This window comes from Tetrao urogallus (assembly GCF_951394365.1).
Source record: "Tetrao urogallus genome assembly, chromosome: 1".
Taxonomy (NCBI): domain Eukaryota; kingdom Metazoa; phylum Chordata; class Aves; order Galliformes; family Phasianidae; genus Tetrao; species Tetrao urogallus.
In genome coordinates this window covers 33,813,927-33,833,166 of record NC_136813.1, presented here as the reverse complement: position 1 = coordinate 33,833,166, position 19,240 = coordinate 33,813,927, and the positions used below count along the sequence as shown (strand labels likewise).

At 35.0% G+C, this 19,240-nt stretch overlaps 1 protein-coding gene across 1 annotated transcript in view; it reads left to right on the top strand.

The window, feature by feature from the left end:
* DIAPH3 (diaphanous related formin 3) overlaps nt 1–19,240 on the top strand; it is a gene marked incomplete at both ends in the record, with an annotated part of 225,786 nt that overhangs the window by 45,170 nt on the left and 161,376 nt on the right. Inside the window, 8 exons of the mRNA XM_079534573.1 lie at nt 2,385–2,495; nt 2,928–3,046; nt 3,196–3,312; nt 4,255–4,373; nt 4,499–4,563; nt 5,028–5,132; nt 7,260–7,592; nt 8,444–8,558. Of these exons, the coding sequence (XP_079390699.1) occupies nt 2,385–2,495; nt 2,928–3,046; nt 3,196–3,312; nt 4,255–4,373; nt 4,499–4,563; nt 5,028–5,132; nt 7,260–7,592; nt 8,444–8,558 (1,084 nt within the window). The remainder of the gene's footprint in view (nt 1–2,384; nt 2,496–2,927; nt 3,047–3,195; nt 3,313–4,254; nt 4,374–4,498; nt 4,564–5,027; nt 5,133–7,259; nt 7,593–8,443; nt 8,559–19,240) is intronic.

Genomic DNA, 19,240 nt, shown 5'->3' with positions numbered 1-19,240 from the left:
TATTCTGAACAAGATTTTAAAGGTCATGGCAGACAAATATTGGATACAAATATCTTGTTCAGTTTCCAAAAAAGCTTGATTATGCAACAGGAGAGTCTTAAATTGTCTTCTGTTGGGTACTGTTAAAACAAATACTTGTAGATTTTATTCAATTCACATTGAACACGTAAGGTTAACTTTTTTGTGTTATTGTGTGAAATTTTATTATTTTTTTTAAAGAAGCTTATAGTTTAATAAACTCTTTTCTTATCCTTATAAAAGATTTTGATATTTTACAAACTTTTTCTGTTTTGAAGATCAAACTTAGGCCAGTCAGAGCATTCTTGCCTGTTGCTTGAGCCTTCCAACAAGTCCCATGAATCTGTGAGAAAGAATTTTGCTTCACAGAGCCATAGAATCATAGAATAGAATCATAGAACCACTCAGGGGGGAAAAGACCGTAAAGATCATCAAGTCCAACCATGACCTAACCATACTACCCTAACTAACAACCCTCCAATAAATCGTGTCCCTGAGCACTGCATCCAAATGGATTTTAAACACATCCAGGGCTGGTGACTCAATCACCTTTCTGGAGAGCCTATTCCAGTACTTACAACCCTTTCTGTATAGAAGTTTTTCCTGATATCCAGCCTAAACTTACCCTGGCACAACTTGAGGCCATTTTCCCCTCATCCTGTCACCTGTCACCAGTGAGAAGAGACCAACCCCGCTCTTGCTGTAAGCATCTTTCAGATATTGGAAGAGGACAATAAGGTCTCCCCTCAGCCTCCATTTCCCCAGACTAAACAGACCCAGTTCCTTCAGTTGCTCCTTGTAGGGCATATTCTCCAAGCCTTTCACAAGCCTTGTTGCCCTTCTTTGGACCTGCTCCAGCACCTCAATGTCCTTTCTGCACTGAGGTGCTGAAAACTGAACACAGTACTCGAGGTGAGGCCTCACCAATGCAGAGTACAGGTGCAGGATGACTTTCCTAGTCCTGCTCACCACACCATTCCTGGTACAAGCCAGGATGCCATTGGCCTTCTTGGTCACCTGGGCACACTGTTGGCTCATATTTAGCCAACTGTTCACCAGTACACCAAGGTCCCTTTCCATGCTACATTGTTGAGGGACATGGTTTAGTGGGAGCTATTGGGAATAGGTGAACGGTTGGACTGGATGATCTTTTAGGTCTTTTCCAACCTTGGTGATTCTGTGATTCTATGATTTATCCATATTATTCATTTCTTTATGTTGCAATTAGTCATACTATTCAATGAATTTGTTCTTTAGTTCTATTATACTTCCAGTATAATTCCACAGTAGAAGGATCAAGCTTACCAGGCTGTAGTTTTCCAGATCACCCCCAAAATATCCTTTGTCATTTTCCTGTTTGTCAGTGTACTTTTAAACATATATCCGGAAGCAAGTACTAAAATGATTTTGGATTTTGTTCTGACCTGTTGGGTGAATCCTCTTTTATGACTTAATCGTTGGATTTGTTTTGGAAGTACTTCTGCCAACCACTGAACCTGTGATAGATTCTGTCTTTCTCTAGTGTGGGAGCTATTTTCATGCACACTTAGAACATCTGATGAAGTGTTGCTGAAGTTTGTTTTCTCTGGGTACTCCTTGTTTCTGTAATCTTTGCCTGTACCTACAGATCATATAAATTAAAAAAGAAAATACTAATGTTATCTCAGCAGGCCTTTACCTGTGATTAATTATAATAATAATTTACTGTTGTTCTAAATGGCTGTGATTCTGGAAAGTTAATTCCTGTTCCTGTGAGCTATGGGTTTTTCTAATATATCTCTCCATTCTTTGGAAAAGACACGACTTGCTAGTTGACAATAGAAATCAGTTTGCCTGTTGCTTGCTGTTGATCTGAAAAACTGCTTCCCATCAAGTGTTCTATGAAGCTGAGTACACTGAAAGAGAGAAGATTTTAGCAGAGAAGGAAAAATAATCAAACCATTCTGTTCTTTAGATTCACTTTAGTTTAAAATCAGTGTTATGTCTTCTAATACTTTTTTCACTGTATACATAGACATTAGCCTTCACAGTTTTCTGTTGTATCACTATGTATACATATATGTGTAAAAATTTATATTTATACTATTTTTTATATGTTGAGAATTATACTAATCAAGACATCTGTGGCAAATGGACTTAATTGTAAAAATGGCAACTTCAAAAGAGTGAGAAAATATTTGATTTTTGTGGAATTTTGTAAACTTGTTTATGGTATCCCTAGCTTGTGGCTGACTAGAGATCTGAGTATCTTAATTACAGGATTGTAATGGATTGATGGCATGCTACTAGTAGTTTGATTTGTCTTTTTTTCTTTATGAACACTGAAAACTAAGAAATAACACTATGTTGTTTTTCCTCTGTTGTAGGTAGCTTGCATGCAACTCATCAATGCTCTTGTTACATCTCCCGATGATTTGGATTTTAGGCTTCACATCAGAAATGAATTTATCCGCAGTGGATTGAAAGAGATACTGCCAGTAAGCACGTTGTCGTCTCCCTTTGTATTGCTATTAAAATTACTGGACTGTTTGAGTCTGAGAGGAGAAACGGAGAACAAGTTCTAATACATTATTCTCAAGGGCATCTTATTAGGTTAGAGCCTAAGCAGTTAGATATTAGAATCAATCTTAAAATAAGAATGAAAAGGTGAAGTGTGCTCTCTTAAGCGTATGCTGAATCCTTAATCTTTTATAGCTTTGATTTAGAACAGGCAGCAGAATGTAACGCAGCCACTTGTGAAGCCAATTGAAGCCCTGTTTACCTTTTGCATATTAAAATTATACATATTAAACTTAACTCATTTTATACTTTGAAATAATGTAGATTCATGGAAGTCACTAAAAAGGTGAGGCTTATTTCCTTATGGAAATGCTAAATTTGCCAATCTTTCTACTGTTTCTTCCTTGCAGCAATTGAAATGTATTAAAAATGAAGCACTAGATATTCAGCTGAAGGTATTCAATGAGCACAAGGAAGAAGACATGATTGAATTCTCTCATCGTTTAGAAGATATTAGATCTGAACTAGAATATCCTTTTGATATTGGCAAGAGAAACGTGAACAAAAGAATATATATAATAAAAATTTTTCTATGTAGCTTTAGTTTAAAACAACATTTTGACTGAACATTTGACTGGAATGTTTTTTACCGTTTGATGTTCTCCTTAACTCTTTTACTGAAGTAAATGATGTTTACAACATGGTATGGAATACAGTTAAGGACACTAGTGCCGAAGGATACTTTCTTTCTATTCTCCAACATCTTTTGCTAATAAGAAATGATTATTTTATACGGTATGTTTAAGGTTATATTGTATATTAAGTTATAATATATATGTGTTATAGTGTATATTAAGTGTTAGTTATCAATTGTTGCTTAATCATTAATAGAGTGTCTTCTACCACTTTATGAAATACATTTTAGTATTTTTATGAACTAAATGCAGTTTGCAATTATTGCTTTGTGAATTCGTATTTTGAAGTATGAATAAGAATGTTGTCTGTATGTTTTTTCCTCTTCTGCTTGGGATCCAACTCCATATATAAACAGAGAATACTGGTTTTATTGAGATTTGAAGCTTGTTTCCTGCAAGTATAAGTGATCAGGACAGATCTCTTAATGCTACTAGTGTGGTTTATAAACAGTTGTAACTGTGTCATGTATTTGAAACAAAAACAAAAACAATAATGCTCAGAAGTGTACTTTGTGTGTAGATCTCAACTTATTAAATTAAGGGTGCTTGCCTGACTTGGGTACATCTGTGCTAGACCTCTTCCACTGGAATGATTTTGAAGTGACAGCTTGCACGTTCTGGTCAAGTGGTCCAGCTGTGACACCAGTTGGCATTTTAGAATTGTTTTTCTTCTGTTTTAATAAAGCAGGGCCTGAGTATTTCCATAGTGAAAAGTCGTAAAAGCAGAAGGAATTAGCTGAAGGAAGAGCCTTCTTTCTATTGGAAGGAAGCAGGAAGGAGTCCTGCCTTTTTTGTAGTTCCACATGAAAAGAGTTGCAGATTTTATGATACAGAAATATTTCACGTTTATATGTGCTGGTTTTTCAGGCTTTGTGTAACTGTTCTGATGAAATAAACTGCCAAATATATTTGTCTTGTGAAGGTTTTGGGTTTTGCATTTATCCTTCTTTGGAAATAAGTCAACCCAAATCTTTTGACATTACTGTATTCAGAAGGAGGATTTTAAATATATGTTAATAAATAAATGTGCCTCTGTCTTTAGTCCACAGTATTTCAAATTAATTGAAGAGTGTGTGTCCCAGATAGTGTTACATCGCAGTGGAACAGACCCAGATTTCTCTTACCGAAAAAGACTAGATATAAATTTCAGCCACTTAGTAGGTAAGTCTCACGCTGGAAAATATTTACAGTATTGTACTTTTTTTCAAAGCACGGAGTGATGCATGTGATTAAGAATATTATTTTCCTTGCATATTTACAAGTGTGCATTTGCTTATTTTTTTCAGATATTTGTGTAGATAAAGCAAGATTAGAAGAATGTGAAGAGCGGGCTTCTGAGCTTTCCAGGAAGGTGCGTAATAATTTGAAGTTATGATCGTAAGATGGATATAGGAAATTGCATAACAGACTCATGAGTAATGCAATTGAAAGTGGCATAGCTTTTAACTTCAAGTTACTGCTATTACTTATGTTGAAGTGGGAATTTGAATATTTCTTGTGGTCTGGGAAGTAGAGAAGTGTTATAAAATAATTAACCTTAACTGAGTCTTTCTACTATTTACTGTAAGGTACAAGTCACCCCAAAATCAACTGAAAGATTCATATGAACAGCTATCTATTGAAAAAGATGAACAGAGTAATAATAAGAGTTGTCTTGTTCGTGTGTACAGATTCCATCTTACCATTCTTCACCATTTTTTACTTTTTTTTCTTATCTTAAGAAACACAGAAGAAGAAGTGAGAATCCTAGAAAGTATGTGGACATGACTATTCTTAAAATTGTTTTTTCTCTCTTGCTTTCTTTTATTTCCTTAGTTTGAGAAAGATTTTGTAGCTCATCAAGAGACCCAGGCCCTACTGCAAAAAAAAGAAGAAAGAATCAATGCACTCGAAGCAGAATTACAAGCTTTTAAATCTCAGGTATAGGACAGTTTAATAAATATAGAAAGTATTCTTTTTGGAATAGATTTCATTTGATTTTCTTGCAGATTCTGATAGAGTGATTGAGGATAATTCAAAGAATCCTGTTATTGATTTTCTGTTAGCTTACTTTATTTCTGTTTTATAGCAAGAATTGTAGTGTGACATTGCTGGCCTACGTGAGATCCCAGTTGATCCTTTTTGTGCCTGAGTTCTGTTAATTAAACTAGTTTCCTACATTTCATTTGGATTTTACTTTCAGTGTCATATATTTCCAAAGTAATTAACCACATAGGGTAATAAGTCCTATGCTTTTAGATTAGCATTCATCACTGTGATCTTTATCCCTCCACAGGAAATTATTCATTGTGCAGTTTGATTTTCTGAAACCTTACCATGAATATCCAACAGTGAAAGAAAACCTGTGATTAGATAAGAAGATTTGCTGATAATTTTCAAATTTCAAGCATATATAGTGCACTTTTTGAGTGATGCTTGAGTTAACTTTTAACTACTTTACTCTAAAATCTGTATAAGGAAACTGTGTGAGCAAGTGACTTTCCTGTGTTTTATTTTTAGGAGTAAGGTTCAATATAAAAGCAACTAAAGTAAGATAACATTGAGATGACATGCATGTAGAAAGATATTGAAATATATGCTTTCATCATAAAGCTTTTTATGGTTCTGAGCTTGTTTAATTTTTTTAGTGAGGAAAATTAGTTCATCTATTCTTTGATTGGTTGAAAATATCATTTTGATTCAGGTTTCTGGTCAGAATCACTTCTAATATATATTTTTTTTCACAGCATGCAGTCAGTGAGCATAATTTATGCTTACACTCACAGATTATCATACCATGAACTATCTCACTGTTAATGCTACTTGAAATGCTTCCTACATATCAAGTAATTGATTCATTCAATTTAGTACTATTACTCTTATGTCCATCCTAAGAGGAATCTTTGGTTTCCATATGGCATCTACCTGTTACAGCTGTCTTTCTCCTGGTCTTGTTCCTCATTTTCACTTTATTAGTATTTGGAGCTTTTTAGTATTCAGTTTGTTTCATCTTTAGAACTTATATTTCAGTGACTGTGTCAGTGTAAAGAATGCTTCTTTCAAGCATTTGGAAACAGTAAAACTGTCCTGCATTTATTTAATTATATCTATTGATTTTCAGCTATTTCTTTAAAAAAAATAGTTTGATCTTTCCTTATTGTGTTTCCCCTCTAAGTTTGAAAACTAAAATGAACAGTGCCAGTTGATAACGATAAGTTGAAAGAAGTTGATTAGCATTATGACCAGTAGATAGATAATATGTATTCTTATGTTCTTTTTGTTGGTTACCTCTTTAACTGTGCTTAAAGGCCTAGGATAGAATTTCTTAACATAGCGCAACAAAAGATCCTTTTTTTTTTCAAATTGAAGTTCTAAAAGGAAAAGCCCCTCTTCATATAGATGTCCTCACTGCACTGAATATTAAGTAGGTGTTATCTTACAAATTATTGTTGCAGTTGTAAACACTGCTTCAGTAAGTACTGTATAATATTGTGCTGTTGCTACTTCTGTCCACCTAGAGTATGGTAACGTTTCCGACTTCATCAAAAAGAGTGGCTTCCAGTTATATATATCTGCAAATGTAATGCAGCTGTATTTTTTGGAAGGAGTTTTTTTCTTTCTGCCTTCAATCCTGCAGAATGGAAATGCTCCCGAATTAGACAGTTTTCAACAGAATTTCTAACTTTGTCATATTCTGAAATCAAATTTTAGGAATAGTTCTCCGTAATCTGTCGGATAAGTAAGAATGCAAGAACTGTTTTTAAATTTGGGTTAAAGTAATAGTCTAGATAAAATTTCATCAAGGCACGTGTTATACACTCTGTAGGTCATGATCACTGAAATGTGATGAGGGGATATAGAATTTCAGTTTGTGATTTTCGGCGTTGTCTGAGTGTCTGTTTCAAATATTGAGACTTCCAGTTACGAAATGAAATCTGTGTTGGGTTTATTATGATACATATTTGAGTGTCCTATGTACAGAAAATATCATGCCATCTTAATTTGTTGACTCTGAAAGTGATGGCATTTTGTTACTAAAAATATGAAACTGAATATTTTCCTTGTCAGTATGGCTCCTTGCCACCTGGATTTCTACCATCAACATCTGGAGATGCATCTGCCATTCCACTGGAAGCTGCAGAACCACATCAGATGCCTCCTCCTCCTCCACCACTGCCTTCTAATGGAGCAATCCCACCACCACCGCCGCCTCCCCCTCCTCCTCCACTTTTGAATGGCTTGGGATTTGCTGCAGGAATTGGTGCTCCTCCACCACCACCACCTCCACCAGGCCTGCCTGGGGTACAGTGGTCTCCACCTTCATGTGCTCTGCCATTTGGGCTGAAGCCTAAAAAAGAATTTAGACCGGAAGTTACCATGAAAAGGCTCAACTGGTCTAAGGTAGTATGATGAATGGCAAATACCTGCTCTAAAATTGTACATAGAGATTAAATAGATTGTTAGGAATAAGACATTATAGGTAAATCAGCTAAATTTATGTTAGATATGCATACTTTTTGCCTTTATTTTTTTCTCTTTCCTGAAAATTGTGTTCCATTCACCCCTGAAGCTTCTGAGAAAATATCTGGAAAATATAATTCTGGGCTGAAATAATAGAACCTTCATAGCAGCATGCTTTCTGGATCCTGCTGTGCCTTGTCTTTTAGTGGACTGTTTTCACTGTATCAATCACTGCACTGTACTGTTAGCTATATCGTTTCCAGACAAGTATTTTGCCTCTGTCATTCTGTGGGAGAACCATTGCAAGTGTTTGTATTTGTCCTTAGTATAAGCGTACTTAGATAAATTTAACAGTTGCAAATATATATTCTGTATAGTTCTTTCCTCTCCTTTGTGACAGGATCAAGTATGCCAGGACTATCAATATATTGTATTTTAGAAAATAGTCAGAGCAAAACAACACTTTCAGAGTTTTATGAGGCAATATAATATAACCAGCTGTTATTTAAAATAATACTATTTAAAATAACCAGCTGTGTTCAGAGACCAAAGTTTACCCAAGTTTCATAATCTAAATAAAATACCAAGTACAGTTTGCTATATGTAGACTTTGAGTAACAAATATGTTGTTTCTCCAAAAGCACTTGAATCATAAACAGTTTAACAACTATAAAATTAGGGGAAAACTTTGTGTTTTACATTGCCCTTAAGTATTTCATTTGGAATCTACAAAGGTTACTCTTTCCATAGTATAAAAACCATTAATTAAATTTTGTTTTTCTCTCTTAAAGATCAGGCCTCAGGAAATGACAGAGTCCTGTTTTTGGGTTAAGGCAGAAGAGGACAAGTATGAGAATGCTGACATGCTTTGCAAACTGGAACTTACATTTTGTTGTCAGAAGAGGGGTAAGTAATTGATACCTACAATTTTCAGCTTTTGGAGTTACCTTTTAGAAAATTGGGTCTTAAATAACTGTATACACTGTTAAACATATACTGTTCTATACATCAATGTTATGTTTTTAAAGTGGAGTGTGTGATGAAAGAAATTTGAAGAACATTCAACTATTTTACTTTAAGGATGGCAAGGAAATTTGTGACTCTTAACATGTCAAAAACTGAGAAATGTTTCCTAATAATATAGACTTTTGAAAAATTCTTTATTAAGTTTTGTCAGAGTATCTTAATAAAATACACTAATACAGTGACACAAGAAGGTGATATGTTTACTCTCAGAGTGTATACATTAATTGATGTGTTTTGGTTGAAAGACAATAGTTTTTAAGTGAAGTTCTTCTCGCAAACCTATGGCAACCTTGATGTCTTTTGACATTTTGCTTAGTTTCTTTAACTTTCAAAGCCTGTGGAAGAGCAAACTCTGCAAGTATTTTTTGACTATTCTGCCTTTCTGGAAATAAGTTGTTTTACTAGCTATTGCAACATTATTTATCCAATACATAAATTACTTACTGTTACTTCTTGACACTTTTTTAATGCTCCTTGTCAGAGATTGTATCTCTAGTGTCAGAGATTGAGTACTTTGGGGCAGGTAAAGGAGCACAAATAATTAGTTTGTTTTCAAATTGAAAAGGCATTGTTTAATTTTTAGTTTCTTTCACATTTTTCATTGCAATACATTTATTTAATATAACATACAGCGTTATTTAGAAACCTCCAGGTTTTTATTTCTTTGGTTTGTTTGTTTTGCTGAGCTTTTGTCAGAGCAGGCTTTCGATGCTTAAGGTGATGTAGTATTTCTAATGAGTTGAGTTGCAATTTATTAATGACGATCCTTAAGAATATTTAAAATGTTGTGCAAAGATAAAAAAAAAAGGCAAGAAAGCCTCATAGACGATAGATTCTTAGACTGTTAGAATAAGTGTAAAGATAACTATGGTGCTTTCATAATGTTAGGAGAATTCCCAGTTGAATCCCTTTGAATTAATAAGTTAGAAGGTTTAAAAACCATTGGAGGAAATACTGTTTCCCATGTAATTAAATAATAAAATTTGGGAGGCTGAATGATGTTCGGACCAAACGTTGAAGGCTCAGAGAAGGATTGTGAACCTCCATAGACAGCAAGAACATCAGAGTTAACAAGATTATATCCTTTAAAAGTTTAACTGAATAGACTGAATACATTGTTTTGACAAAATCTAATAGAGAAGAATTATTGGATCCAGCTGAAAAAATGAGTTAAATACATTGTTACACCAAATAGTGTAGTAAATGGTGGGTAAAAAGTCTTCAGGGATGAATGTACATTTTTTTCTAGAGATTGTGTTCACTGCTTTATTTAAAAAAAAAAAAATCTTTTTTTTTTTACTTTTTGAAATCTTTCACTTGAATAATGTGTGTCCTCATTTTTTTTTTCGAAAGGAAAAGGAGACTAAAGATTATATTTAGAGCATTAGGTAGATATTGAAAGGGTGATGTGCAACTAACTTTCAGCTTTGTTCAAATAACTGGTTCACAAAAGTTTGCATGAATACTTAAACTCTAAGTAAACAGCACTGAGTATTTCAGTATCTCTTAATAACAACATTAATCCTAGTTCAGAGAGTATTACAGTAACTACTTTTATTTTCTTGGATATAGGAAGAAGGGATGCTTCTCTATAGCTCATACAAAACTTACATGACAACACTTGTCAAAAAATCGGAGACCTACATTTTTCTGCACCACTAGTCTTAAAGAGGTTTATAACTGTGCTTTATAATGTAGCGTCATCAAATCATATTCAGTTTGGAAACAGTCTGTGACTATTTCTAAAGCTTTGTCTCTGAAACCAAAAAGACAAGTAGAAAATGATTCTATATCGAGTTGATGCCATGCAAAGAATGAGCTGGTTTCTGTTGAAGCAACTGCTTACGTGTTCTTTTCATCGAAGTCAGTTGTGTAATAAGGGACCAGAATGTTCAGTGATGCTTTAAATGCTTTTTATTGTAATTATGTAAACTCAAATTGAAGTACTCAGATGGTCAGTTACTACTTTTTACCAGCTGGTGTACCCAAAGTAAATATTTCATTCTTGATCCATGTATAAAATCCACTGAAAAATGTCTCTGTTTAAAAGGAATAGAGAATAATCATAGAATGGTTTGGATTGGAAGTTCCCATTCAGTTCCAACCCCCTGCCACCATGTAAGGCTGCCCACTCACCCACCCACTGTAGAAAGCTGCCCAAGTGCCCCATCCAGCCTGGCCTTGGACATCTTCATGGATAGGGCATCCACAACAATAATATAGAAAAGATTTGAAGCCACAGCAGATATTTGTATGAAAGTTATAAATGATGTTGATTCTGAATGAAAGCAGTTGAAATAATTGAAGATGTTATGCAGTCATGAAAGAAACATTACTGTGAGTGTAAAAATGTAAAGGAAGGGTCTAGCTTCTAACTGTTGGAAAAATATTGAGTAATAACATGGAGCAAGGATTATATGTGGGTAAAAAATCACTTTTATTTGAGGATGTCAGGAGAGTCAAAGACATTCTCAAATAATGGAGTTTTGTAGTTTTGAAGGGATACAAATCCAACTCGTCCAACTATCTTTTTAAAGTAGGGTCAGTGTAATTAATGTTGCTTGAGGCTTTGTCCAGCTGAGTTCTAGATAATCCTAAAGATGTAGAAAGTATGGCTATGATGCTAGGCAATGTTTTTTACTGTTTATCATCACTATGGTGAATTATTTTTTTTTTCTGTAACATCTTGTTGCAGTATTTGTTGTTGAACCTTTTGTCTGTTGCTCCTTATTTATAGCACATATCTGAGAAGAATCTGTTTACCTCTTATTGTAGCCTCTTGTTAGATAGTTGGAGAGAGTAGCAAGAATTCCATCTTTTCTACAAACTGTTACAGTTCTCAAGCCTTTTCTCTTCGTCATGTTTCAGCCCTCTCATCGTCTTGGTGGCCTTCCACTGTACTCATTCCAATATATCTCTGTTTCTCTTGAAGTGGTGAGTGCAAAACTGAACAAGTGCTCCAGATACTTCTCCCTGGGAGAGAAGAAAGTAGAGTGAAATAATCACTTCTTGGACCTGCTGATTACAGTCTTAGTACCTTATTGAAGGAAATGTTTTCACTGTGTCGTTTGTTTGATAAGAATAATTCATAATAACTCACAGCTATGGGTGGCACATTTTTTCCTCGTTTATTTGTTATAAGAGTACAGTTATCATTTTTGTCACTTTCCAGAAATTAAGTCATTCTGTGAAAGCAACGTGTGTTACAAAAATTACATATTTAAGCAGGAACAATGAGAACTAGCAAAGCAGCAGTTGCTGATTCTATTCTTGTAGGCAAGCTATGAAAAACAAAGTGCAGTTTATTTATCAAAAAGCTCATTTTCTGAACTCAAAATTAATTTGCAGTCTTAAAGAAATAAGATTATATATATATGAAAGAAGTAGGCAAGGACAAAATAGCAGGCCAACTCCTTTAATATGTAAAGTCATATAGATTTCCTGTAATACAGGGAATGTGGGAGGACGCAGAATCCACACAGGTCCAGAATCATAAAGTACTTATTAGCATGTGGATGAAATATTTTCACTATGAATGCTTGAGAAAATATTAAATTAATGACTGAAAAGCATGCATATGTTTGATATTTGCAAGAAAGCGTGCTTATTCTGATTTTATTCTGAGATGCCCCAAGAATATTAAAAGCTCCTGGAACCTTCCAATCATTAGTTTTCTATCAGCAGTTAAAAGAATAGAAGTAGGGAATGAAATTACTGCCCTAGAGACATCAGTGTGGAAGTATGGAATGGCCCCTGACCTCTTTGGCTGTTAAAAAAAAGTGAAGAAAAGAAAGGAAATTGACAATGGGGGAAAAAAAAAAAAAAGCAACTGAGAAATTAAAGAAAGAAATCTGAAAATAAATTGAATGTGAATTCTTTGCATGTATCTTCTTTGACAATCTCATAATTCTTCTCTTTAAAAGGCAAAACGAAGCATATGGTATGATAGATAGTCTGAGATTTGGAAGAGAAACCATAAGAAATATCAAGTATATGAGATCTATCAGATTTATGCTCATGTCTTTTATTTATGCTCAAAAGTCTTTCTGGCAACACTGGTATCAAAGCAATCACTTAATATAATTCTTTGGAAACATTAAACCAAATAGATGACTTAAATCTGACTGATACATGAAAAACTGAGCAGTGCAACAGGAGCAAACCTTATGTATACTTCTGAATTATCAAAAGCCTAAAACGTAAGATGAACAAACAAAAATTGGATCAAATGACAATCCCTTTATACTAAGACTGCTCTGAAAGTAATGCCTCCTATTTTATTTTGTTGGCCCACCATGTCAGAGGCAGATGCTGTTGGTATGGCTGTAGAGGTTAAACCTTCCCACCAACATTCCATTACATTTTGTTGCTGTGCAACAGGTGGCAGCAAGGATCAGTCTAACAAAATGGCATCTGACAAAAAAGCATCTGACATGGAAGTTAATATGAAGAAAAGCTGTGTAATTGAGTTCCTCAATGTAGAAAAAATTATACTCATTGATATTCATTGATACTTTGCTGGATGTGTATGGAGACCAAACCATGGATCTTATCAAGGGTGGTGCATTTCAGAGACAGTGGGATCATCTTTGCTGGTGCAGATGTTGATGAGTGCATAGAATTATAGAATGGTTTGGATTGGAAGAGATTATGAGAGTATGTTGCTGAGGAAAGCTGCAAATTTGGTAGCAGTGCAGTGGGAGATTCGACTACCTATGTATGGACTTGCATCAATTACTCATCAGGACATTACAAGAAAATGACTGTTTCTGGTATTCTGTAACTAAAGCCAAACAAAGCTGTTCTCAGAGTGGTCTAGAATTGTACAAAGGAGGTAGGAGGAGAGAATGATCATAATTTTAGTGGATCAGGAAAGAACAATCTGAGTCAATCCAGCATACAGATATTTAGCTTCAGGATGGAGAATTAAATGACATAGGAAGATGATCCAGCAAACAAGGTAGTCATGCCTACAAGAAGCTCAGAAACTGTTCTGAAAATGCTATTTTAGAGATTCAAGCAAACACTGTACTTTAATTCAGAAGAAGTCTAAATGACATTAAAAAATTAATGCATGTGACTCAGTTGTGAAGCTAAGGACACAATCACAAGGAATAGGATAACATTTAAAAGACTTAGCCAGATGAAAGGAATGCGAAAAGTCATTAAGTGTAGGAAAATAAATTTAAGCAGAACATTGTTTGTAATCTTCTTTAGAATTCTGATTTTTTTTTCATAGGATACTTCAGCCAATACTGAAAGGTCTAGTTAAATATTTGAAAACAGGAAGTTAGCTAGGGAGCTGCTGAGACAATTTGGAGGCAAGTTCAGAAGTTCAGCACGCTAAAAGAACATTAGTCAAACACAGGCACAGTATGTCCAAGAGAAACAGGAAAGAATAGAACATTCCTAGGCTGGTGTGTGTGGGAAAAGGAACATCATCTTTTGGGAAGTCAGGAGAATATTGGATTACAAGTAGTGATAAAGTTTGCATGGTGTCACATTGCACAGACAATAGTAGTGCACTACATGCATCACTGGTCAGTGGGGCGTTTTTTAAGTTTTTAATCTCCTTAATCTTAGATATTAGAGCCTGTTGTTTACCTAGAGTAGCTTGAAGCTAACATGTTTAGGACTCAAATGCTAAAATAAGGTGTTATATGTAAGTGTACAGTTTGCTTGCTTGCAGAAAGTAGAGAAGTAATGAAATGGTAATAAGAAATGCACTTGGTTTGTGGGGCTGCTTTGAAGGGTATGGACAATATAAAACAAAAGCTGGTGAAAGACTGTGAATAAGTTGCTCTGAAAGTAATGCCTCCTATTTATTTCCACAGAGTCTACAACAGGTACATAGCAGTACAATTAATGTCCTGAGAAAGCAGTGCCTAGGCTTCACATAGAATAAGCTTTCACAATAACTGAACTCAGAACCAGCTACATTTTGCTTAGTCTTCTTTCTGCTGTTTGAAGTGATTTGCTGAAGGCAAATAAGATTTTGATGGTATATGGAGCACACAACAAAGCAGTCTCTAACAAGGACAACATTTTTGAGAGTATCTAAGTACAAAATGTCAATTTGTTCCATGTATGCAAAATGTAAGAAAGGTAGTAGTTTTACGATGAAAACAGTATTAATAGATTGATTTGACTTTTTCCAACAAGAGCAATTTTTAAAATGATCTTTATGTTAATGTGTTAAAAGGCCAAGTGAGAATTTGAAATTGCAGATGCAAAAACAGCTCCTAAATACTTCATGATTTTTTACAATATGGAGATAACTGCAGTTAATGGGAGATGGCAAGGAAAATTATAAATTTATTCTTCTTTCTTTTCTAGATATCAAAGGGGAACTGATCTGGTAAACTCTAGAGAGAAGGACTGAACGATCTTTGTACAGTTTTTTTTATTGGCTGGGACAGATTTTCATGCTAAGCTTACTGGAGATGGCAGTGCCTGATCCCATCACACCAGAGCTCATGCCAGATTTAATTATTCAAAAATAAAGCACTTCTCTGGGAGTGCTATCTCTGTTGGCACTTGCCTTGAAAAGGTCAATATAGTTCTCTTTGATTTTATTTTTTTTCTCCTTCCTATAATTCTGCCAGATTTTTCTGAAATATGACGATGAGCATACTGATTCCATTAATTATTGGAAATATCTCAACTGAGTTTTGCACTATTTGGATGGTTCCAAGAGTATGCTGACTCCTTTAATATTGACGTTTTCTTATAACATGTATTTGGGTGACAGTTTTCCCTCTACATAAATTCAAAGGAGGTTCTTAGTCTTTGTGTTAGTAAATGACTTTTAAAAACGGAAAGAGATAAGACTGTGTAAGAAATTTTTTTGTAAGCTACTGTAATTTGTAGAGTTCTGAAGTGAATTCAGTTCTGGAGTTTTAGGTGAATGTGTTTTTCTTGGGCCAACATTATTTTTCAAGGTGTTCTTCTTACATCTCAGTGCTAAGTGTGTTTGCATGTATTATATAAGAAAAAACAGCAAGGTCTACACTGCTCTGGTGTCACCCAAGTCTCAAACGTTTTTGAACCATGGAAGAGAGCAAGAAGGTCAAATCAACAAATGAGCTCTGTGCTGTATTTTATATTTTATAGCCTCATCAGCATAAGGTATGGATCCTCAGGCATTAGGTAGAGCCTGCTGTCGTCATGCTGGATGGAGTTGCTTCCAACTGTTCTACTTGTAGAATCTCATTGTTACAAACCTTTAAGACTGCCAACAACATTACCTAATAACTTCTGCTGCTAATACAGTAGTGAATAAATTAGTTACCTTTTAATATAACTGTTATCACCCCCTGCAGGGGTTGGAAGGGACTACGTAGAGGTAGAAGTAACACCTGATGTGTTTAGGTTTGACCCCCTTGCAGTGTCAACTTAAATATCCTTTAAACCAACATTATTTTTAAATAACGGTGAATGAATATACTCCTAAGATGGGTTGACCTGGCAGTAGAGATGATATCCAAGCCCAACTTTCATAAACTAGAAAAGCTTGTGGGTCAAGATGGAGATCACTTAACAATTGCTATTAAAGGCAAAGCACATTTGACTTGGCAAAAATCAATTTATTTTATTGCCAGTTAAAATAGAGTATGATGATGATTTCAAGTAGAGAATATTTTTTTAATTATGTGGGTAAGTAAAATCCCAGAGGAGATAGGTATTATTTGTACGTATCGTGAGAGGAACAAAGCCTGCTTACTATCATAAGTTCATGAAACCAATGAAAAGAAATGTTTAGATGTTTTACTAAGGGATGTGGTTTAGTGGGACAATATTGTTGGTAGGTGGACAGTTGAGCTAGATGATCTTGGAGGTCTTTTCCAACCTTGGTGATTCTGTGATTCTATAATATTTATTCACTCAGTAGTTTTGATAAATTTCTAATCTAATGTCACAAGCATTTATGTCTGACTAAAGATAACACTATATTTGAGTGCAATAACATCTTCATTACAGCAGTACTTTATTCTTGTCTTTTCTTCACTGTGAGTTCAGTAAATTTAAATGCAAGAAAGAACTGTCTGATAAACCTTGCATAGCAAGCCTGCAGAGTCACTGCCATTGAAAATTACTAACATATAAGTTTACATGAGCATTGTTTTTCCTCCTCTAAAAAACATTTAGTTTTTCTGTAAATGGCCTAAGTCTTGTAATTTTACTTCAAGAGCAATACAGTTTATGAAAACAAAGAAGATTATTTGTTAATGGAGCAGTGACTTTTGATTAGGCAGCTGTATTGAAAATTGTTGAAAAGACTCTACCGTACCATATAGAAAATGGCAGTGTATTTGTTACAACCTTTTGTTCTATTTGCATTTGATTTGATAATGCTGAAACTAAATTTTAATTTATATGTAAATAGTGACTACAGTCCTTTTTTCCCCACTTAGATTACATAATCCTGCATTGCATTCTCCTATGAAGAAAAGTTGAGGGAACTGGGATTGTTTAGCTTGGAGAAGGCTCCAGGGAGACCTCATTGTGGCCTTCCAGTACTTGGAGGGAGCATACAAACAGGTGGGAGAATGGCTGCTTATGAGGGTGGATAGTGATAGGACAAGGGGGAATTGTTTTAAACTGAGACGAGGGAGGTTTAAGTTAGATATTAGGAGGAAGTTTTTCACACAGGGGTTGGTGACGCTCTGAAACAGGTTGCCCAAGGAGGTTGTGGATGCCCCATCCCTGGAGGCATTCAAAGCCAGGCTGGATGTGGCTGTGCACAGCCTGGTGTAGTGGTTGATGACCCAAGCATCTTGATAAAGGATGTCCATATTCTAAATGTCTTGTAGATATTTATTTCAGTTAAGCTCTCTCCATTCTTTCATAGCTTTCAGATCTTAGCTGAAATGGTTGTATTCAGGATAAACTGATGTTTTTAAAAATATTCACTTTTACAGAGGATAGAATCTAGTTCAGCATCCTGAAAACTGTCCTTAGAAGATGGGTCATTTTCATGCCTTTTTTTTTATTAAATTAAGCTTCCCAGATACTTCGCTGTAATACAATGATTTATTAATCTGGCTTGTCACACAGAAGTCTGTGAAAAGAAAACACTTGAGATTACTTGACCCACTAAACTACTTAGGTGAAAGATTCAGTTATATGTCTGTCATAAGAAAAATGGGGTACCAGTGACAATGGTCTGTGTCCTGCCTCTTGCAAATTAGTGTAAGTATTGGATGTTGAGAAAACAAAGATTTCTTTTCATTCTTTTGTTAATGAAGTTCTTGTACCAATGCCCCCAAGCCAGTCTTTTTCCTGAATGAACATAAGAAAAGCAATAACAATTATTGGTGTAACAGGTAAATATTTATAGCAAAACAATAGTTGTGTTATTAGATACATTCTTCTGGATCAGTTTGCTGCTTCTATCTTCATTTCAATTAAGAAAAGCAAACAATATACTCTTCTGTAGTTATTAACAACTTTGTATTTCTGTTTTATGGCTTCGCTTCCCCACTTCTCTCATTTTTACAACTTAGTGGGGCACTGCTTTTCTTTTTAAATATTAGCTGACAAGATAGCACTTCTGTACCAACCTCACTTTCCTCCAACAACACCTCAGTAATGAAATTTAGAAACCTTATCTGCTCTATTACTCAGCTTAGCAGTTATAAAGACAAAATGTTTCCTTCTGTGCAGTCTGACTTGTCCTTTAAAACAGAAATGACTGTTCCTAAAATTGTAAGTGTGTAAGTATAACTGACAAGGGTAACAAGTTAAGGTGACTGCCTGCCTTTGCGGTTCCTTGATCATGCAGAGTAATGCTTTGTGCGGTTTAAAATCTGGTTGCAATATACTTGATAGATATGCAGCAGGATTCTGTTTTTTGTAACTGGCATTTCAACATATTTCAAAGTATTTGGTCATTTATCTGAAACACTGGAAAGTTGGAGAAGTGTCCATATGTTCAGCAAGGTTACTTCAATGAAAGCTGCTATCAAAGCTGATAAAATGACAGGTAGATGTAACTGGGATGCATGAAGAGAAACTGGGATTCGAGGCTTGGTTGCACATGGCAAGATAATTCTTGGCAAGTAGAATTCAAAAGAGCTGTAATGCTGCTGTGAAAAGAAAGAAACCCTGAAGTATAAAACTAAAATCAAATGGGTTTATATAATCCGAACTGCAAGACACCTGAGGGAGAAAGTTTACTATCAGTATTAATCTACTAGTGTGGACTAGATTGTTCTTTTAAGACTCTGTAAAAGAGAACTGGCAGTGATGAATGAAAGACTGGACTTAGTCATACCTGAAAAGTGGGAAAGCAGAATACATTCACTGCTATCAGTTGAGTCTCAGAATCTATATACTGTTCTGGTTTTGGTCTGAGATAGTGTTGATAGCACACCAGTGTTTTGGCTGCCATTATCATGGCATGGTAGCCAAGCCACAGGGTGGAGCCAGGCCTCATGCAGAAGGCTACAAAGCTGTGGGGTTAGGGTTAGGATTAATGCATTTACAGGAGTTAATATGATGGATACTAAAAGGGCTAAAAATGATGTTAAGTGAACTTACTTTTTCTCTCTTCTAGCATA